General features: G+C 34.4%; 1 protein-coding gene and 1 long non-coding RNA gene across 3 annotated transcripts in view; one reads left to right on the top strand and one right to left on the bottom strand.

Annotated features, from left to right (window-relative positions):
- KIFAP3 (kinesin associated protein 3) overlaps positions 1 to 23,992 on the bottom strand; it is a 177,274-nt gene that overhangs the window by 7,984 nt on the left and 145,298 nt on the right. For both annotated transcript variants that reach the window (XM_086693965.1, XM_025926270.2), the window contains one exon: positions 23,667 to 23,766. In XM_086693965.1, the coding sequence (XP_086550091.1) occupies positions 23,667 to 23,766 (100 nt within the window). The remainder of the gene's footprint in view (positions 1 to 23,666; positions 23,767 to 23,992) is intronic.
- On the top strand, positions 1,370 to 19,903 carry LOC147572706 (uncharacterized). Its single transcript, XR_015246074.1, has 2 exons — positions 1,370 to 1,475; positions 19,758 to 19,903. It is a non-coding gene; the product is annotated as an uncharacterized LOC147572706 (long non-coding RNA).

Below are 23,992 nucleotides of genomic sequence, written 5' to 3'. Positions count from 1 at the left end.
ACATGCAGAAGTATCAATTTTCCTTTTATTATGATAAAACTAAACGGCTAATGACTCTTAAAGAATATTTTAGTGGAATCGAACCAAGTAGTATTTTCCCCAAAATCAAGGGCAAATGATACGAGTAGTGGGAGGTTGTACTTAAAGTACTCATCTGGAATTTATTTTGAAAAAGTTTTTTAAAAGACATCTGTCAGTTCTAAGGGGATATATACCACCTTGGGGACAGATCCTTTCAATTTAGTTACAATACTATGATGCTTCAGATAAAAACTAATTTGTAGTAATGATGGGAGAAGCATGTGTAAAACAGTCACTGATTTGTTCCAAATGGTAAAGAAATTCCATTTTACTGATGCTCTTCTAATTTCATTTAATTCACACTTCTCTTATTATGCATCTTAATCTGTTGTTTAACCCATCTCCAGGACCTATTTTAATGACTGCATTTTTTATGTTGAGACGTTATAGTTGGCACTTTTTCATATTATGACATTGCACTAATTTTCTAAATTCCTTTGTCTTTTTAAAAATGTTATGGTCTAATTGAGAGTCTTCTATTAATTCTAGTTCCTGGGCATCCTAACTCTCTTACTGTTATGCCTGACAATTCTCCTTTGTGACAATACTTTTCTTCATGAGCTTTGCAATTTTTTTACTGTGTTCAATTTCAAGTTGCCTTTATTTATTCATTTGCTTTTGCCTGTTAGTCCTTGAACTTGAAAATATTACTATAGAGAGGTTCTGTATTTGTTTATAATACATTGAGGCTCCAGGGGGTTCCACTGTCCTGAAAACATTTTTAATGAAAATTACTTGATTTGGGGTTCACTAAATTGGATGAATAGTATAAATTCTGAACCCACACACGCTCATGGAGAAAGCTTGTGATTTCTTTCTCCTGGGTAACTCTCCTCCTAGGGCCTTGGGGCAGAAGATAAGTTTTGGCCATTTCTCTAGGCTGGTGAATTACAACCATCTAGTCCTTTTTTCAAATGATGAGAAAAAGGCAGCCCATTGAAGTTCCAGGCCTTATACAGGAATTCAGTTTCATTTTCCTTTACTATATGACCTATACCGAGTTCATCATTATTCTCATGCGTGGTTATTTTGTGTGTGTGTGTGTGTGTGTCCTATCTTTGTGAATTTGGCTGTGAATTGTAAATTTTTGTTAACATTTAATCCACCTTTTTAATATACCTATATGGGGGCGCCTTCTAAGTCAGCCGGGTCTACCATCTTGCTGGAAGTCCCTTCCACTTTACTCCTTATCTGCTCTGCACACTCAAGAAAAGAATTTATCAACCTTGTATTCCTGTGACTCAGAATTGGCCCGCTTGAAGAGAACAATGACTTGAAAGAAATAACTGGAGCTATGAGAAGATATTTTCTTTTTCCTTATTTGTAGCAATTAACAGGAAAAATACTCTCATAGGTGCCTCATGGCAGCTGTCAAATGTGATTATCAAGCTGAAGTGAGTATTTACTCAAACCTATAATGGTCTTGAACTTTTAATAATAATCTTTTAGGGGAAGTATGCCATTCTAGTCATCTTTAACTTGTTCTTCAATTAAGTGCAAGGACTTCTTGAAATTGTCAGTTCTATACTATCAAGCAGTACCTCATTTCATAACACCAAATGTTCAGGGAACCCACTGAGCTGCTTAAGTAACCCCTAGGTCAATAAACCGAGTCATTAGCACCTCCTTTGAATAATTGTTTGTCTGTTACTGGTTCAACATTTATATAATCTGTCATAATACCTTGGTTTTTTAAGGTACAAAAATTACTGCTGTAGGCTTAAAGTAGTGAATATAACATAAGTAGCAATGTTTTCGCAGCGATAGTTTAACCATATTGTCTGGTACTGAGTGAGTTAAAGCCTGAACACCACAGCTAATTACTATGTAATGCTAACCTTAGTTGCTGGTTCATTTTGAGACTCTTTAAAATATGAACTGTGTATTTTACCCCTATGCACTCTCTTAATGATTTGTTTTTTTAGACTGAAATCACTTCCAGCCATCAGTTATACTCTTGGTCTCTACATATGCACTTCTCCAAGCACAAATATTTCTTTTTCCTATTGGTCTGCCAGCCCTGTCAGAGCAAATTTCACTTTAAACTAAATGCTATGATACTTAAAACCTCTTGGATTACTCAGGCTGCTAGTGTGATCTATGACCTTCCAAGAATGACAGCTGAACTTTCCAATTTGCTTATACTGCTTGGGGAACTAGAAAGCACATGCCAAATAGGAAAATGTTTCTGATGTTGAACAGAGAGAAGTTCTTGTTGGAGGTGAGAGCAGGAGACTATTAAGTACTGAAAAATACTAATAAGAAATGAAAAGAAACTAAACATGCTGCAAAGTCTAAGACCTTGAGCATAATTCAAACGTTAATGCTAGTACTCAAAACTTTTCAGTCCAGCAAAAATATGAATAATGACCTTCGGTTACTGTAATTTAAGCACAATCCAGAATCTTAAAGTGATAATGCACTATCAAAACGAACAAGTTCAAGATACAGAATAGAACCTAAAATTATCATGAATACTATGTAAAATGGGCTATATGAACTCCCCATCTTTCTTTATGAAACAGACAGAAATCCGACATATGGACACAATCAGAGTAAACAGGGCTATCTAACATGCATGCTACAGATCACTCTCTCATAAATGAAAAATTAATGTTAAGCTTCTGTTAATACCTTGTCTCTCAAATCCTCAAATAAATAATACAGTTTGGGGATATTTTGATATACTTTAAACCTTTTCACTTTCTTTTACTACCTTACATAAGAGGTAGATAAGTGTTGTAAAAAAAAAACCAATCTCAAAAATCTTATCAAATATACGAAGCTTAATGTAAAGTTTCCAATATATGTCATACTCTACTTATTCGTTTGTCTCAATAATTTTTAGGCTAATAAAAATCAAATGGTGGTTGATAAGTAAAGACTTTTTTTTGTACCTAAAATCAAACCAAGTGACATTTTTCTAAAATTGAGGGCACGAGTATATATATAATAGAAACTATGTTTAGACAAATTAAAAGTGTGTATTTTTATTATTTTATTTTTTTAATGTTTATTTTTGAGAGAGAGAGAGAGACAGAGAGAGAGCGAGCACAAGCAGGGAAGGGCAGAGAGAGAGGGAGACACAGAATCTGAAGCAGGCTCCAGGCTCTGAGCTGTCAGCCCAGAGCCTGACATGGGGCTCAAACTCACAAACCATGAAATCATGACCTGAGCCGAAGTCGGACGCTTAACTGACTGAGCCACCCAGGTGCCCAAAAGTGTGTATTTTTTTTTTTTTAATTTTTTTTTTTTGACGTTTATTTATTTTTGGGACAGAGAGAGACAGAGCATGAACGGGGGAGGGGCAGAGAGAGAGAGGGAGACACAGAATCGGAAGAAGGCTCCAGGCTCTGAGCCATCAGCCCAGAGCCTGACGCGGGGCTCAAACTCACAAACCATGAAATCATGACCTGAGCCGAAGTCGGACGCTTAACTGACTGAGCCACCCAGGTGCCCAAAAGTGTGTATTTTTTTTTTTTTTAATTTTTTTTTTTTTTACGTTTATTTATTTTTGGGACAGAGAGAGACAGAGCATGAACGGGGGAGGGGCAGAGAGAGAGAGGGAGACACAGAATCGGAAGAAGGCTCCAGGCTCTGAGCCATCAGCCCAGAGCCTGACGCGGGGCTCGAACTCACGGACCGCGAGATCGTGACCTGGCTGAAGTCGGACGCTTAACCGACTGCGCCACCCAGGCGCCCCCAAAAGTGTGTATTTTTAAATAGCTAAGCATGGAAGTGTGAAAATTTGATCCAAAATAAGTTTATAATATTAAATATACAACAAAAGACATTGCCTTACATTGTGATATTTTAAAACATCTATGTTGGACACTGTTACATAAATACTTTCAGCCACTAAGTCAGGAATCACTACAGGTCAGATAAATATTTCATAGCTATTTAGTGTCCTCTAGAGCATTTAAAATCTCAGTATACTATATAATATACCAACATTGTATTTAGCACTAGAAAAACAGGTAAAGTAAAGTAAATCTCTACTCTTAAGTTTTTATAAACTCTCTTGTCCTTGAGAATATGTTTGTTATGTCATGGGTCTGTAAAAAAACAAAAAACCCAAAATCATTTTCTGTTTATGTCTAAGGCTAACTGTAAGATGACTGTCAAGATATGGACTGATTTAAATCACTCTGTTCAACCAGATTGTAGAGTTCTGATGATACAGCCAGGTATTTCTATACCATCTTCACAGAACGGGGCCAGCACAATTTGGGCACATGCTGCAATGATACCAAGCAAATTAATTCAGTGTAGACTGGAATGTATACGATTCTAACAATTACTTTTCTGACTTGTACCCTATTGCCATATTTAAATTAAAGTTATTTTCAAAGCAACATGAGAAAACATGATACTTTTTTTTTAAATCACTGATGTACATGGGCATTTTTTCTCCCTTAAGAAATGGAAAGTATATTTATTAGCAAAACTAACTTAAGTACAAACTTATCAACAACTCCCGAATTTTATTAAAGTTAGTGGGGTGCAATGACCTCAAACCCAGAATATCTGGATATGTTTTCTGCTTCTACTGATATAACTTGTTTCAGCCTATATTTGTAACTGTCATAATTTCTTCTTGTAAAGTAAGAATAATGGCTATCCCTTTTAACATCTGCCTTGAGATTATTATACGTCCAAGTCTCTTATAAGAACAGTTAAGAGATTATATATTTGGTGTTGTTATTGTTATGACATATGAAAATGATAGAGCCTTCCCTAAAAATACTTATGAAATTCTGGCTCCTGCCACATGACCTAGACAGTTAAAAGACACTCGATCATATTTGGCATGCTTCTTACACATGCTTTCCGTTTGCTTTTATAGGGCTGTTACATAATTCATAGAGATTTATGCCTATACGTAGGCAACTAATTGTTATTGCACTAAAATAATGCCAAGGCCAATCATATCTTCCTTTTACCATAGTGAGACTCGACTGCTTGTATAAATAAGGTTATTCAAGCAAAACCCTTCAGATTCTATATCATGATTGATGCAAATGATACAACACATGTTGGGATGAAAATACCGCGAATGTCTCTCTGCATGCTTTTCTACCTTATTTTATATTCAGTGAGTTTATTTTGAAAGCAGTAAATCAAGGGTGAGGTTTTTAGTTATTCCACACAAATCATCACTTCCCAAACTGCATACATTTCTGTACTCAGGTTTACTGCTGTTAGAAAAGGGCACAGGTCACGGACGTGTCTAGGATAGGGTATTTTCATTCCGTGATGTTCATTATCTTGGGGTTGTGCCAGCCCGACAATCTGGGACTTATAAGCAAAGCTGGGCAACTATCAGGAGAAATCTTCAGGGACACGGTAATGCACTGACTGTACATTTTTGAGATTATAGGCAGTATAGAGTTTTAGGCAGTATTTCAAACTAGCATATAGGTATAGCTAGATTAGGTTTTTCAAGTATGCAGGACAAGGAAAGATTACAAACTGACTTATTTAAAATGACTATGGTGCCCACTTGCTGATGGCAAACAGTACCCCCCACCCCAAGACTTGAGGGGAAAAAGGCAAGATGCAACTGTAAGAAAGTTTAATCGTTTCTTTTTTCCCCTTAGTGTATACAGAGAACAAGTTGAATTACAATAGTCCAATATTTATAGAGTCCTTAAAACCCAGAGAACTTTAAAAAAAAAAACACAACTTTTTGAGACTTTTAAGAATTTCTGTGGGTTTTTTTTTAACCACTTCAAAAAAGATCCTAGCATGAAGTTTGAACAGCCATGTAAATATAGTTTTATGGGGTTTCTTGTATCAATTTGAAAAGATGTAAGTTTTAGGTTACAGTTGCAACTTAAAAATTTACTTGCCTAACTATGTTCATAGAAGCCTCCTCCCATCCTTTCACATTTGAGGGGCTCTAAATTAGCCACCTGATACTGTCCACACAAATCTGGATTCCTTTTTAAGATTGTATTGCCTTTTAATTTCTGACAGGCCAAGGTGCTTTGTTTTTAGCTGGAAGAACCTGAAATGGAAAGAATTTCTGAAAAAATGGGATATATCAACTTTAGATAAACTTTAGATATTACTTGAAACAGAATGCAGATATATGTTCACAAAAGAGAAGATATTCAGGAAATCATTAATTATGCTCCTGTTTATAAGTCTATTCAAAGGACTAATTATTTTATAATATTTAACTCAATCAAAGGGAGTAAGAAATAATTTGTTGATCGTACCTCTCCAGTCTGAAATGAGACTGTAGAAAGGTATAACTTTTACATGAAAACCAACATAGACATACACAGATTTTAAATTCACTAAGAATTAACAGTTAAATAGATGTATACATTTTAGAAAATTACCAATCATTTTTTCTCAAATATAAAAACAAAGTAACATCTAAAATTTGATTTTATTACAGGGGTGCCTGGGTGGCTTAGTTGGTTAAGTGTTCGACTTCAGCTTAGGTCATGATCTCACAGTACGTGTGTTGGAGCTCCACATTGGGCTCTGTGCTGACAGCTCGGAGCCTGGAGCCTGCTTGGGATTCTGTGTCTCCTTCTCTTTCTGCTCCTCCCCTCCTTGTGCTCTGTCTCTCTCTCAAAAATAAACATTAAAAATTTTTTTTAAAAAGAAAATTGATTTTATTACAGACCGTCCCATTTGTCTCTCTGAAGTAGGTCTGAGTTCTATTTATTTGCTAGAGGCACTAAGCAGTTATAAAATTACTAAGTGGTCTGGGCTACTACTTAAAGACTGCATGTTGGCCTAAAATCCTTACACAATTATAATCTACAGGATAATAGTACATAATCAATCCCCTTAATTCCAGACATCTCTTCCATTTCCAAACAACTACCAATGGAGGTTTATTGTCTTTTTTTCTTTAATGAGAAAACCTGAAACAAATCGTGTGTAACCTGAAACTCTTTCAATTAAAAGCTTTGAGAATTCATTAATAGCTATGATATCAGTGTAAATCAAAGACTAAAATGTAGGGTCATGTATTCCCTTGGGAACAGCTATTTGCCTACCTACCTGCCCACCTACCTACTATGTAAGAGGAAAGGTTTCTATTCAGTAAGAGTAGAGATAGGTGGCATCAGAAATCAACATTCACATCAAACTCTGATATAATGCCTTTCCTCAAATCACACAATTATTCAAAGTATGTTTTGTAGGACACTGATGTGTTTGTAAAGAGGCATTGTCTCTATTACAAAGCCACAACAAGCTGCTGTCTGGACTAATCTTTCCAAAGTACTTATTGTTCTAATGAAGTAACTAAATTCTAGGGAATTACCAGACCATCAAAGTATAATGTTTTATTAAACAGTCTATATAATTCAGGGGCTATATTTCAATAATAATGTGATTCTTTGTCAAGTATTGCAATGCTTAGCTTAAAATGCAAAAAATCTGAATCTATCACTCTATTTACTTTGTTATCTAAGAAAATTCTTCACAGTATCTTTAACATTTTTAAAAATTTTACTTTTCTCCAGCTTCGAGATATAATTGACATAAAACATCATCAGATTATCGGATTTTTTTCCTTAAAAAATTTCTAAAGGCATACTTTTGTAATGGAAGTTAAGAAACTGCAATATTCTAAATAGCATACTCTTAAAAAACTGTTTATTAAGGTAGAGTGGCATTCTTTTCTAAAGATTGTGTCCTCTAAAGATTAAGGACAATTCAGAAATGTATAATACATATATGTACAGGAATGTACATATACAGGAATGGGGCACCCCTGGCTGGCTCTGTCTGTTAAGTGGCCGACTCTTGACTCTGGCTCGGGTCAGGATCTCACATTTCGGGTCGTAGGATGGAGCCCGGTGTCAGGCTCTGTGCTGACTGCACGGAGCCTGCTTAGGATTCTCTCCCCCTCTCTCTACCATTCCCCCCTGCCTCTCTCTCTCTCTCTCATGTTTTTTTTAAATGGGCAGGAACATGTATTAGACCAACCATGTCCAAATACTGACAGCGTACTTAGTATTAATTCCTTAATTCCTTTTCTAAGCCTCTTATTACCCTTAAAAGTTTTCAAAAAAAAAGTTGATATAAAGAATAACAAATAGGATAATGTAAGTTATCTCAAAAAATTATATTTTAACCCTGAACTATAAGCTTCTCAAAGGGAAGTGATTTTGATCTCTTTATCCGTAGAAACTAGCCAGTGCTCGTCAATCAAAAAGGTTACTGAGTATAGGAAAATTTAAGTATTAAAACATTTAATGCACATCCTTACCTTGATTGTATCTTTATTTTATACTCTATAAAGTTGATTTCATTTATCATTACTCTATAAAGCTAATTTCATTAAATGTCTTTAATTCAAGTAAAAGTTAAAGGTATCTTTTGGAAATAACAAAATAACCTCCAACATGTTATACTTCTGATTTACTGACTGCTAACAGGTCATTTTTATTAAGACCCAGTAATAGGAATGAAACAAGATCAAAGAAAACCTTTATTCATTTTAAGTATAACATAAAATTTGTTTCTAACAGAACATAAGCTATTTGGTAATGAAAACTAATGCAAAACTTGTAATACTGGGACGTTAAAGTTTCTTTTGGCATTAACACTTTTTTATGGTACAGAATGCTTACAGTCAGTAGAGAGGAGTACTTCTTAGTAGATTCAAACAGATATGTAGTATAATACATGTGAACTGAGAATTTCTTAATTCAGTCTTAACTACAAAGGCAAGTATCTTTATCTATAAAATACTGCAATTCAGAAGACAGTTTTTTATCCTATATAGAATTTTCCCATATAGCATGGGTTCCTATCCCAAATTTTATAATACAAGCACGTAATATATTTTGATTGCATATTTAATACGTTGCACATTTGAAAGAATACTGAAAAAGTAAAGATTAAATATAAAACTAAGACACTGTAACAAAACAACACTGAAAGTAAAATACAGCATGGGAAATGGAGCAAGACATATATGTGTTTAAACTAATGGCTCTGACCCTTATAACTCATTTATTAAACAAATATGTACTGAGAAGCTAGTGTATGCCAGGCACTGTAGATGCTACTTTGAATAAGAAAGTCTAAGTTCTTGGTCTTCTGGAGACGACATTCTTGTGGAAGGAGGGAGATGAACAAGGGAACAACAAATAGATGATTAGGGTGCTAAAACCGACAGTAAGGACAGGATCGGGGAGAAGGTGCTACTTTTGACAGTTTTGTCGGAAAAAGACTCTCTGAGGAAGGAATATATGAGGAAAAGGAAGGAATCAGGAAAGACTCCCAAGTCTATGCCTTGACCTACTGAATGATGGTGACACTCACTGAGATGAAGATTAGGGGAGGGACCTATTTGCATGGAGAAAATCAAAACTTATGTTTGATCATCTTAGTAAACATTCAATTGGGTATGTTAAATAGGGACAGGGACAGGAATGGTGGGTGCTCAGAGGAAAGGTCTCAGATAAATATTTAAGCTAAAATCGGATTTAAGGCCATGGAATCTGGATGAAATCCTTTAGGTAGTGGATGTAGGTAGAAGAGAGGGCTCTCCAAAAGGGTGTTGTTAGAGAACAGGGCCGAAGCCCTTAAGTAACCAGTGTTTAAAGGGAAAGGGAGGAGGAATATACAGCACAGAACACTGGGAAGGAATGGAGAAGTGTTTAGAGGAAAATCAGAAAAATGGGGTATTTTGAGATGAAAGAAGGGAGATTCAAAAAGCAGGGCCCAGACATCTGTGCCGAATACTGCTGGGTTAAAGATGAGATGGGGCTCCTGGGTGGCGCAGTCGGTTGAGCGTCCGACTTCAGCCAGGTCACGATCTCGCGGTCCGTGAGTTTGAGCCCCGCGTCAGGCTCTGGGCTGATGGCTCGGAGCCTGGAGCCTGTTTCCGATTCTGTGTCTCCCTCTCTCTCGGCCCCTCCCCCGTTCATGCTCTGTCTCTCTCTGTCCCAAAAAAAAAAAAACAAAAACGGAAAAAAAAAATTTAAAAAAGATGAGAAAGGTCCACTGGATTTGGCAACATGAAGATTACCGATGATTCTGACTAGGCTGGAGAAACTGAAGAGTACATGGGAGTCTTTTGAGGAGTATTCTATGAAGAGAAGTGAGACATGAGCAGTAGTTGAAGTGTGCTGTGGCGCCCAAGAGAATTTAACGAGGGGGATTCCAGATTATGTTTGTAAGCTGACAGGAATGATCCAGAAGGGAAAATAATGATGAAAAGTCATGAAAAATGATGAAAAGAATAAGAAGTCCTTGAGAAGGCAAGAAGGGATGGAATTCAGAGCAAAATGAACCGACTGGACTTTGAAAAAAAAGGACATTTCCTTCATTCTACCAGAAGGGAAGAGAGAAAGATGGGTAAAAGTAAGAGAAGAGATTAGGTGGTGGAATGATTACCTGTGGGCAAGTTGCTTAACCTGATAAGCTTTGGTTTCCTTAATAATAATGTCTTCTTCCCTGAGCTGTTAAGATGAAATTAGATAAGGAATGTAATAAACAGCAACTGGCATATTGCCTGGCACTCAGCAAATATATTTCAATACATATCATAATTATTAATCAACATATCTGACTGCAGACAGATGCAAAATCATTTTAGAAAATAACTTTCCAAACAATACAATTAGAATAAAGATGAAGTCTATATGGTATTGAAGCCTGCATTGTTTCTATTCCTTTCCAGTAATTTCATTTAAAACTGGACTTGACTATTCATGTTCCAGAAACAAATTTTTGTGGGCAGCTTCACTTTAAGATTTTTATTTTATTAAAAAAATTTTTTGTTAAGTTTATTTATTTATTTTGAGAGAGAAAGCATCAGTGGGGGAGGAACAGAGAGATAGGGGAGGAGAGAGAGAATCCCAAGCAGGTTCTACACTGTCAACACAGAGCTCAATGCAGGGCTCAAACCGAGGAATCAATCACGAGATCATGACTTGAGCCTAAATCAAGAGTCGGACGCTTCAATGGATTCAGCCATGCAGGCGTCCCTAGGTTTTAATTTTTTTTAAAGAACAACAAAAACTGAAAAAAAAAAAAATGTTTATTTTGTGCAGAAATTTTCTGTGGACTTTCAAATCCAGAATTTTGGGGGGGCTTACGGACTAATGGTCTGATACAGAATTAAAGTTGTAGAAAAACAAAGAAACAAACTATAGAACAGTCTTCCCCACAGATAGAGTCTAGAATTTTGTTTTAGCCTCATTTTTTTCACATGCAAACTATTATGTTACAGTGAAAGTACACCTAGATAGGCTTATTTGAAAACATAATAATTCTAAGAGAACTAAAATTTTAAAGTTCAACATTTCTACCTTATATTTAACACCTGCTGAAAAAGGCCTTGGGCAGTAAGGCACCTCTCTTAAAATTTTCAAACCACTCCTTTCCAACCCTTTTTTTTTTAATTTTTTTTTTAATGTTTACTCATTTTTGAGAGAGACAGAGACAGAATGCAAGTGGGTTGGGGCAGAGAGAAAGGGAGGCACAGACCCTGAAGCAGGCTCCAGGCTCTGAGCTGTCAGCACAGAGCCTGACGCGGGGCTCGGGCTCACGAGCTGTGAGATCATGACCTGAGTCAAAGCTGGATGCTCACCCGACTGAGCCACCCAGGCGCCCCTCCAACCCTCCTTTCTTACTGTGGTATCTAACAACTGGTACTGTCCCAAAAGTGGGTCCTCTCTCGGTTTTATCGGGAGATGTGACTTTACTGCCTCCAATTTAGAAATATTCTGAGTTTCAATACATTTTTAGTCATTGTTTTTTTGAGAGTTATGTAAATCAATGAATGGATGTTACACACTATTGATTTATCCCAACATTTTGATTTTTATGAGACTAGAAATACCTTGTCCTGTGAAAGCAGAAGTCCTGTGACTTCAATGATGAGGAACTAAAACCAGCTTTCTTTTATATTTAATTTTATAATGTATATATATATGATCTATATAAATACATAATATTAATAAAGTACATATATCAATGGCTATCATCTAAAATGGCCTCTAAGTGTGAATTTCTTGAGCTGTAAGTTCCAGTTGCCAACTACAAAACAAGACCGAAGATTAAAGGTGTGAGTGAAATAAATTTAACATAGATTAACTGAATCAAATAATGCCTCAACTGAGAGATTTCACTGTAGCCAAAAATGAAAAATAAAAAATGTAAGATTTTCTTGTACTTCAGTATGAAGATATATGTATTTATTAATGTACAAAATTCAGCTTGCTTTATGTGATTTTTAATTTCCATTGGTTCATTCAACAGATATTTATATATCACCAGTATGTGTAAGGACCCATTTGATGAGATGGTTCAGCAGATGCTGGTAACAATGTTATTTTTACTTTAAGGACAGCTCTTATAATGCAGGGATCAAAGTTTTTGAAATCCTTTAAATTCCATTAAGTACTATAGACTCAAAAGAAATGTATGCAATTAAAAGTGAAAAACAATGTTCTAACCTATTAAATAAACTCATTAGGTACAAATTTATGTTGAAACGGAATATACAACATAATCAAAGTAATAATAAACCAGCTTGTTATTTGAGGAGAAAAAGAGGCTTGGTCTTTCGAAAGCATTAAAGTAGACCCAATTTGAATCTTAACGGTGGTACAGATCCACGTGCACTCACCGCTTCACCCCTCCTCCCCAACACACACACACCTTTCTCCTCTCAGTTTATTAAACATTCTAAATCTTCCTCCCAGGTTTGGCTTTGGAACCACTTACTTGATAAAGTAGGTCACTTAAAAAGGAAGAAAGCCCAATAAAATGAATTACAAAGACAACAAGATTAAATTGATTGCACTGTTTTCATACATTGTAGCTAAAATTTTGCAAATATGCAGTTGGCTGTGGTTTGGCATTTAACAGCATGCGATCAGTAAGAAGGAGGAAATTTTATTCTCATTAACTGTTGCAGATTTACTGCAGTGAAAAAGGGCTATGTAACCCGAGATGTGACAGTACAGAAAGATCAAAGCCATGGACTGGAAACTAAATAAACCCTCTGGCTACTTCCTGCAAGGAAAATTCACTTTGGCAATGTAAAACAGAGCCCAGTTAAAAACTACTCTCAGTTTTATGAGCTGTCATAGCAGCTCAAGTGGTTTGGACCGGCTGAGTTTAGAACATTATATTTCCTTGTTTTTGTCTTAGATACTTCTGTAAGCAGTTTTATAGACCTTTTTTTTTTTTTAAACACAATAACCAAAAAAAAAAAAAAAAAAAAAAAAAAAGGCAACTCTTTTCTTTTGGTTGAAATTGAGAAGGTAACCCACTCAACTTATTAAAGCAGGCAGGTCTTCATTTGCACATTCTTTTCTCATTTACTACAGTTTAATATTTTGCTCTTAGATTTATTTGGCAATTATAAATATAGTTTAATAATTCATCTGCAATCTACACAATTCCTATTCAAAATAAGTGCAAATCAGTTTACAGAACCCATATGGCTCATATCTGAGGGGTGAGCTATTTGTAACAGCACATCTGGAAGGACTATGGGCAATATGGAAAATATGGGAATTAATTAATATTATGTTTAAAAACCTATAGGCTCTAGATTTCATGTTTTTTAAAACAAATAAAAATATTTGGTTTAACATTTCTAACCTAAGGAATTTTTTTTAACAATTGTTCATAAATACTTAAATCACATGGTTGAATCAATCAAAACACAGATGGGTTACAATAAATCAATTTTAAATTAGAGAGTATCTCTGAGTTGAGGAGTAAACTCAATATCACCAAATCCAGATTTACAGGAAATAAAAGACATGATGTGTTTTCCTCTCTTATTTTTTTGGAGGGAGTGGTTGTGTTTATCAAACAAATTGCTTACAGTTTTGTTATTCTCATTAGAATGTCAATAAGCAAGGCTTTATAATGGCAATTTACATCCTATTCCCTTAAAAAAAAAACACTTTTTTTTTTTTTTTTAAATAAGTGCATTGTTCACAGGTCAAACATGTCACAAAAGCAGTCATCTTTGCTTATGGACTTCCTATTTTCTTTACATTTAAATTTACAACTAATTTTTATATATTTGTATAGTCAAAGAAATACAATTAATACATATGAAAATGTATAAACTTTAGCACTAGATAATCCTTCTTAAAAGGTGGTGATATAATTAACTTCCCGGCCACGACTGGATTAACTTCCATGTCATTTCTTCTAGTACAAAGCTACACCATAATTGATGTGTTAACATTTTTATAGGATCCAGTCGTAGTCCGATTACTTTTTTTATTTATAGACTCAGTTATGCTGCATTTCTTCTAAATAAAAGTCCTAATAAAGTGACAGTAAATTTCATTTTCATTTGGAGCATCTTTGGGCCTTATATACAGCTAACACGTATTGCTCAGATCACCAGACTGAAAATTACCACAAACTTAACGAGAGCAGTTTTGTTGCCAACTTCTTCTCTTGCTTCTAAATTTCCAAACGAAAGTAAATCACTTAAAATATTTTTACAAGTCAGGAGTATAATTTCTCTAGGATAAAACATCTTCCCAAGTTTCCAGGATTCTAAGCCTTGAATTTTGGCTTGTATTTCTATATTTCAGTAAAGTTTACAATTTGCTAATGCTGATGTGTGATAATCTAATAAAAATCTGGCCTTAAAAGTTATAGGCCCAATTTACTAATAAAACCTAATTCAATTCTCCTTGGGAAATGCAAATCATTAGTGTCCCAGCAGCAGAATAAGCCTTTGTTTAAGGCTAGGAAGACTGTTGTCTCTATAAAATGTCTAAACAAATAAGACAATTAAGACTAACATATGAGGATTCAAAACAACAGCATCATGTATATAAACATGTACATTAATTAGCTAAATAAATGATTTGCACGAGATATTAACCCTTAGAGACAGATTATTTTGCTCATTTCATCCTCATTTTTTATATGATTGGATTCTGTGGAGAACTTTTATTTTGTTTTGTTTTTATTTTTCTTTATTCTGTGGAGAACTTAATGAACTAAGAAGTACTTAAGAGAATTTAACAGTAGTTAAATTACTTATTAGTTCACTATTAATTACTTACTTAAGTAATTAATTACTTAATGTGTTCATACATTTTTAGCAACTTGCCTCCAAGCAATCTGAACATCAGTTTGCAACAAACTATGTGAAATATATGAAAGCAAAGTAGGTAAACAATGTTGTGCTGCATAGCAGAAACTACATATCTTACTCTGAATTTTAATAACATTTACTCTAAGACACTATAAAGCACAGTTCACTGTTAGACTAATAAATCTGCCTGCCTTTTGGAGGCCATACTGGTATAATAGTAAAGGCTTCACTATTTTGGACTACTCCCTTAAAAATCTCTAAGCCTTCATTTCTACTTTTGTTAAAATAGAGACAGGACTACCCTTTCCCTTATCTACTTCACACAATGATCAAATGAAATACACGATGATATATACATAAGTGCAAGTTACTATTTTTTGTACACTCTGATTTAGACCAAAAAAAAAAAAAAGCCTCAAACATTTTTCCTTGAAACTTTTAGAAGGCTGCTAAGACATGTCACCTCCTGAAATAAAAAAATATACTGGCAGAATGGCTATGTATTTAAAAAGAAAAGTGCAATTTAGTGTAATACAAATTATGTTACAGCCCGAGTCTCATAGTGTAAAAGTCACTTATTTGCATTGACTTAACGTTCCCATCAGAACTGTGTTACACAGCTATTGCATCTTGTGTTCTCCTGTTTTCACCATTCCACAAGCTTAAGAGTAAAATTTCATTACCTTAGATATAATTTTACCTGTCACATAGTGTTATTTCTTATAAATGGTTTAAGAAATTTTACCATACATTTCTGTTTGGTTAATATTGGCGAAAGGAGGAAGAACTTAAAATGACTAGGTATAGCACTGATTACTAATCTTGAAATACATGCTTACCTATATTAAAAACAATGCTATTTGGGTAACTTAATACAATTATAATAAAAATTTGCACAGATCTAGATATTTTTAGACCAAATAATACACCCTGAAACAGAGCAACTTTCAAAACTAAATAGAATATTGTCTGTTACCCAACCCCATTGGCTTCTATAAAGAAGTTCTCCTCTAACTGTTTTAATTATGATTTAACATAATTGCATTTAAACTGAGAAGCAACTCTTGCAAATATCTCAAACTAGATACAGCTAAGAACAAATATTAGGGACCTATACAAATGTGTATGCCAAGAACAGAGTCGATAAAAGGTATAATAGTGCCTTGTATATACAAAGCATTTAGTAAGTTTTTGTTTTTTAATGTTATACATTCTTTAATAATAGGCTTGTCTTAAAATGAAAATATGTTTACATATTAAGATTAAATCAGTGAGTCTATTGTCATGTTTTATACATGCAACTGAATATAAATAGAATGACCAAATACTCCAAAAATACCGTCAACTTTCACTACTAGAAATCATAGATGTGGCAGTAGTATACTCACTTTTATGCTACCAAAACATTATAGGTAAATAACATTTTTTTAAACAGAATTTTCTATAAGGAAAAACCAAATGAAAAGGTCTCTGTGGTCAATTCTTTAAAAAGTGGAGAATTTAATGTAAAGTGATTATCTATTGCTAAATGGATCTGCTTTTACCTATTTTGACCTTTATATTTATGCTTTTTAAAAAAATTTTAATGTTTGTTTGTTTTTGAGAGAGAGAGAAACAGAGCACGAACAGGAGAGGGGCAGAGAGAGAAGGAGACAGAGAATCCGACGCAGGCTCCAGGCTCCGAGCCATCAGCACAGAGCCCGATGTGGGGCTCAAACCCACAATCTATGAGACCATGACCTGAGCAGAAGTCGGACGCTTAACCGACAGCCACCCAGGCGCCCCCTTCATATTTATGCTCTTAAATCAGAATCCTGGAGTAATATAATCTAATATATAGATAATATCATGTGACACAAAAGCAGCTGCTAAAAATAACATTCACTCCACAATTAGATAGGTGTACACTACACTCACTAAACTCAGTGTATTTATTTTCTTTGACACACACTCACTTTAAAAGGATTTTTTTTTAATGTTTATTTACTTTTGAGAGAGAGAGAGAGAGAAAGAGAGGGGGACACAGAATCTGAAGCAGGCTCCAGGCTCTGAGCTGACACCACAGAGTCTGACACAGGGCTCGAACCCACAAACCACGAGATTGATCCTGACCTGAGACAAAGTCAGATGCTTAACTGACAGCCCCCCAGGCACCCCAATCACTTATTTTTTTTAACAGTTCATTTATCTAGTGTTTATTTTTTATTGATTCGTTAAGGATAAATTGTTAGAAATGAAATCACAGAGCTAAAGGAACTGAACAATGTAAGGATCTTGTTCTTGATTACCAAATGCATTCCACAAAGGTTTTATCCATTTAAATTCCCATAGAGGTGTATCAGAGTACTTCTTTGCTTCTATGTGTGGGAATTAGTATTAAAAAAATTTTGGCAATTGATAGGTGAAAATGGAATTTGGTTGCTTTATTTTGTAACCACCATATCTGGAAAAAATTAAAGTCAGGAGTTTTTTTAAAGGCTTCTCATAAATGTTCTCCTCTGGGCAAAATTGATAGGAAAAGAAATCTACAAATAATAATCTATAATAATTTTTTTAAAGTTCGTTTTTAATGCTTATTTATTTTTGAGAGAGAGAGAGAGAGAAAGACACAAAGACACACAGACACACACACAGACACACACACACACACACACACACACACACACACACACACACACACACACACAGAATCCAAAGCAGTCTCCAGGCTCTGAGCTGTCAGCACAGAGCCCGATGCGGGGCTAGAACTCACGAACTGTGAGATCACGACCTTAGTGGAAGTTGGAAACTCAACCAACTGAGCCACCCAGGTGCCCCAAGCTATAATAATTTTTGATAAAAATTTAATAACACACTAAATAAAGCAGTATTTTAGTTAATGATTATCTTTAAAAGATTTCATAAGTATATACCAATTCATTTAGTTCCTAAAATACTGCTGACCAAATGGATGGTCTCAATGTCTATCAAAGGAATTACTTCTAGGAGGTTCTTTTCATTTTCTTTTGATCCTTCCATATACTTTCTATACTACTTACTCAATAATGAAGATCACTAAAACTTTATTAGAATGGAAGAGTTTGGGTTATCATTCAAAATTGATATCAATTTTTATAGGCATATTTACATTCCTCTCAATAGAAAAGAACTTCCTGACTAGCCAAGTGAAGGGTTGTAACAAAGACAATAATTTGATTTCTCCTTTGAATAACTGCTTTGAAATAATCTCATGATATTCAGTTCTAAGTGTAATATGTAGTTCTGTGAACACCACACAATGCCTTTTAGATTGAGAACATGTCATTTTGAGGTTACTCTTTTCAAATGAAAAAACTGGCTGAATGGCTGAGCATACTGGCCTTAGAACTAAAGAAATTAGCCTAATTTTCACATGTAGAGTCCTTGTCTCAGGAAAAAGTTATACATTTAAAACCGTGGATAAAACATCTTTTTTTATATATTGAGAAAATAATTTGTCAGTTCTATTCAGGAGGATTTTAAAGTGCAACTGCCATTCCAACTGTGATTTAATGTTTGAAAAAAATAAATTAGAACAGAATAAAAAAATGTGTATGTATAATATATAATACATGTAATGAACAGAAAGTTAATGTCAAAGTATGCTAAGAAGGGGAGAAAAAGAGGCAGGCTACATAAAATATGTACAGAAAATGAAAGTGTGAGAATCAGATGCTCAGATAATGGCTTTGACTCCAGTGAAATGGTCAGTCAATGACATCAGTGTGCCAACCACAAAGAAGAACTCCAGGCCTGAAAAATATTTTTCAAAGCCCCAAGGAAACCTAAGCAGTCTCTGCAATTTTTTTTCCAGTTTATGAAAATTGGATTCCTATAAAAGAAAAATGGACCATTTTTACTGCAACAAAACCTGATTTGTAAAAGCTGGAAGCAGTTTAAAAATACTCAACATGAGGTTCTTGTTAGTCTTGAAAAGTAAGAGTTATAATAAAAAAAAACGGTCCAAAAATATGGTACGGATATATTGTATAGAAGGGGGAAAAAAGCTAGTCCTACTCCTATTATTTTTAATTAGCTTCAATAGCAAGTTCCACTTTACTTTCTAACACCAGTTCAGATGTGTTTGGGGGGAAGATTTACATCTAACCCTCTGGGATTGGCAACTCTATAGCTAACCTGAGAGCCCTAATGTATTTTGCATCACCTCCAAGTGTTGGGAAATTCTGGCGCCAAAAGGTTCAAACTGATAGTGACACATGTCTAAAACCCAGGATTTGCTGTCCAACTGCCAGTATCTATTTTATCAAACATTCAGTCTCCCCTGTAGAACAGGATAGATGAGTTTAACAATTTTCACTGTTTCCAATTAAACTGCCTTGCTATATTACAAAAATGTAGGCATTCAGGTTAAGAAGGACCTCCTGACTTGGATTTTAAGAAAAATACCAATTTAAATGGTTTAAACGATTTTCCAAATCTGGCTCAGTGTCCCCATTTTAACAGATTTGTCCTATTACTAAACTTTGTCACTTTAGGAATAAAGGGAAGAATTTTTCTTTGAACAATTAAAAAATAAAAACTTTGCATCATACAAATTAGAAACGTATTCTTTGTCTTTCAGGAACTTGGGATCATGTACTTTACCTGAACCCACTGAAACAAACATATAAAACCACAAAGACTGAGAAGCCACGAATACTGGTTGAAGAGCGTGCTTTTGCTTCATGTTCTCAAACCATTAAAAACAATAATAAAGATAAAAATTCACATTTTTTTATATTAACTGTAAAAAAATTCTTCTTCCAGGGGTGCCTGGGTGGCTCAGTTGGGTAAACATCCGACTCTTGATTTCGGCTCAGGTCATGATTTCACGGTTTGTGAGTTCAAGCCCCACACAGGGCTCTACGCTGACAGCATGAAGCCTGCTTGGGATTCTCTCTCTCCCTCTCTCCCTGCCCTTCTCCTGCTCTCTCTCTCTCTCTCTCTCTCTCAAAATAAATAAACTTAAAAAACAATTCTTCTTCCAGGTAACTTGACAGTGCTTATTTATCAAACACATGTGATAAAGAACAACAGGGAAAGAATTTATAAGTCATCTGGACAACTTCCCTAATTTTTTTTTTTTTTTAACATTTATTTATTTTTTTGGGACAGAGAGAGACAGAGCATGAACGGGGGAGGGGCAGAGAGAGAGGGAGACACAGAATGGGAAACAGGCTCCAGGCTCTGAGCCATCAGCCCAGAGCCCGACGCGGGGCTCGAACTCATGGACCGCGAGATCGTGACCTGGCTGAAGTCGGACGCTTAACCGACTGCGCCACCCAGGCGCCCCCAACTTCCCTGATTTAAAGGGAACCCCCCCCCAATAGGTAACGTTTCCTCTCATTCAGAAATCAATCAAGACATTACACTTTCATAGTTAACCCAAATTCTTCATATTGCCCATTAAGTCTGCATATTCTCAAGAATCTTTCCAATGGTGATGAAGAACAAGAGTCCAATAGCTTCTGTTAACATTTTTTTTAAAAAAATTCCTATTTTGTTTAAAATATTCCTATTTGTTAAAGTAAAAAGTTTCAAAAGTAGTATTGTAAGTCAATGTTATTTGATCTAATAGGCTTTAAATTTACCTATTGGATATCAGAAGCTGAAAGTAGCCATTAGTTTAAAATTTCACATCTGGGACATTATGCAGCAAAATTATGCCAAAATATGTGAATAATTATGTAGCACTTTAAAATACTTAAATCTCTGCAGAATTAAAAAGTAAGCCAGAGTTAAGATGCATGGTTTGTTACTATCAAAGAAAAGCCTACGAATCCTATTAAGATAGAATCCTAACCAATCAAAAATGATTGAATAAAACAAAGTAAATGATTCCAGAGCAGGTCAATAAAATAAAAAGCAACTATGGGTATTTGGCTATATTGTATACTTTCTCTGTATCTCTGCTGATACAACTGAGTCCCTTTTTATTTGATCTATTACCTATTAAAAAACTGAGGAAATTCATTGTAAATTATTTCTTCTGGAAATAAAAAGAGAAAATGATACAGTTATGTGATTTAAGGCCTAAAAAATTACAAAAGACAAGAGATGAAAGACTTAACTTTCTCAGGAGAAGTTCTTTTTACAGGTCAAACAATTCTCAAGTCAAAATGATTATAATAAATAAGTAGTTCACTCTTTTGATTTGAAAAAAGAGTCTACAGTAAGTTTTGTTAGCTAATCCTTTAGGCCAACATTACTGTGTTGTGTCTTTTATGATGTAAAAGAAGCTACTTAAATATTTTTGCCCTTGAAAAGGAAATGAAGGTACAAAGGTAAGAGGATTCCCTGAAGTCATGTTTTAAAAAAGTTACTAACAGAATTGAGGAATAAAATCCTGAAATCTTTGAACAGTGTATAATTTATTCACTGCGTACCACCATCTCTCAAAAAATTTTCATTGTTTTATAAAATGACCATTTTTGAAAAACAGAAATGAGAGATTTTGCTGAATTGAGCACAGAAAGTTCACTGTTTTGACTGCTCAATTTTAATGAAAGTGTTCAGGTTCTTAATCATATAATTATGTAAAAAAAAATGAAAGCAAGTCTTTCTGAAATAAGTAATGTATGAGTAGTATCAGTCTGCTTTCTTTAGACTGGCAATATCTGCAGGAGATACCAAAATAATGTTTTTGTTCATAGTGAACAAAATAGTGAAACACATATGTGCCATACTGAAACAAATATGCCAGCATAATTAATCTTGTGATGCTATCAGCAAAAATCTTCAATATAAATAATTAGGATTATATACCCAAATAATTTCTTCCTTTTCCAATTATGTTTCAGAAAACATTTTTACAGTGAATTGTCACATGATCGAGTATAGTAGTTACAATGATTAAACAGAGCCTCTATTGAAATAATTATAGCTAATATAGACAGAAACCTCAGAAGCAATCAAAAGCCGTATGCTTTCTGATGTTTAAATATGTTTAACTTTTATGTCCTAAGGCAAGGAGTTTCCTACCATGACAATCCAGTCACCAATGAAACTATTTCTGAAGTGATATTATTTATTTAAAATCCACTACAGAATACTGAACTGTATATAATGTTATATCACATTTCATGTAATACTCCTATGTTTTTCCACCATGCTTTTAAACTTTGGGTCACAACCATCAATGAGCTGTGAAATCACATAGTTGGTTGCAATCTGCATTTTAAAAATGAAATAGAATAGGATAAAACAGAATTCCTTCTTACTATCATTAAAAATTTTTGTCTTACTTACAGGCATAGGTATATATATGTATATAAACAAATATATATGTATGTGTGTGTATATATTAATATATGTATATATATACACCACATATATAAACAAATCTGTATGTGTACACTAAGTTGCAATATAAAATGTATTGCTTAATATGAGTTGTGGTTAAAAACACATACACACACACACATACACACACATACACACACACACTTAAAAGTCACTATAGTATGCTGTGTTTTCTTCCAAATTAGGCATCATGATCTACCAGAAAGAATATAAGCTTTGAGACATATAGACTGGAGTTCAAATTTTTCCTCTGCCACCCTACCTGTGATAGTTGGTCATTTAAGCTAAAATATTAGAGCCTTGATTTCTTCAATTGTAAAATGGCTATAATAATACTTGCTTTAAAACATTGCTGTGCAGGTTAAAGTAAATATGATGGATATTCATAAAATAGATTACACACAGATGATCAATATTGCTTGCAGTATCATTAAAAATCATAACATATTGGTCACAACTGCATTCTTTCATGTAAAAAAATACATTAAACACATCCTTCAAAGTGAAAATAATTGATATTAATGAAAAGTAGAATTTTAGAAGAGGAAATTAAATCAATAATTTAAACAAGACCCCAAACATTCATCGAACCAGTGTAATGTGAAATTTCAACAAACTATTGCATCTCTAGGAATGATAGGAAGGAGAAAATAATGTACATACTTTCTGATAACATCTGAAAAATCTATGATACCAGTAATGAAGTAGGATATTTGCCAAAGGAATCTTTATTATAATTGTAAAACAACACTGGCATGCCATATATTTCTTAAATATTTTACTTGAATGCCATGCAGGGAAGAACAGTCTTTACTTTAATCAGCTTTTAAAGTGATGTTTGAATAATTATTAAAATACATGAATCGTGTTCTTGTATTTTACTGGCTTTGGGGAGCACTTAGGGAAACAATCTGAGTTCATTAATTTGGCAAAAGTATTTCAATGGACAGCCTGTATTTTCCAAAGTGATGAAGCATTTTTATTTTCAGATCTGCCATCTCCATTTTTTAAATATAAAATATGTGACTTCATAAGTTAATTCAAAATAAAACAAGCATGTTCTTGAAAATATTGAGGACTTTTTCCTCTTTAATGAAAAAAGATAGAGAAATGGGGAGTGAAGAGATTTCTAGCCTTTCAAAAACAAGGGAAGCACCATATATTAGATTTTTCTTGGATGACTATTTACCTGCCAGGAAATGAGTGCTGCCCAACTACATCTCCATTTTGAAGGTGATAATCATTGAAGAAATCTGGACTTATGGCTCCTTCAGAGGCAATTAATCCATCTAGAAAGAAGGAAAATTGGTAACCAGTGAAACATATTTGTAGGGAATAAGAAGGAAACTATTCTATCAAGCAACAGAAGAAAATAACCTATATGTTTAATCTGGAAAGAGAAATGTTGGCACGACATGCTGCTCTCGCTGGAAATATGAGCAAAAGATCATATACACTTAAGTGCTCACAACAACGCAGCACAACTAAACATTTCTTGAGCATTTACTATGTGGT

This window comes from Puma concolor, chromosome E4, assembly GCF_028749965.1.
Source record: "Puma concolor isolate L17-30 chromosome E4, mPumCon1.1.hap2, whole genome shotgun sequence".
Lineage (NCBI taxonomy): Eukaryota > Metazoa > Chordata > Mammalia > Carnivora > Felidae > Puma > Puma concolor.
The sequence above is the reverse complement of the archived record's forward strand: the minus strand, read 5'-3'. Positions and strand labels throughout refer to the sequence as shown.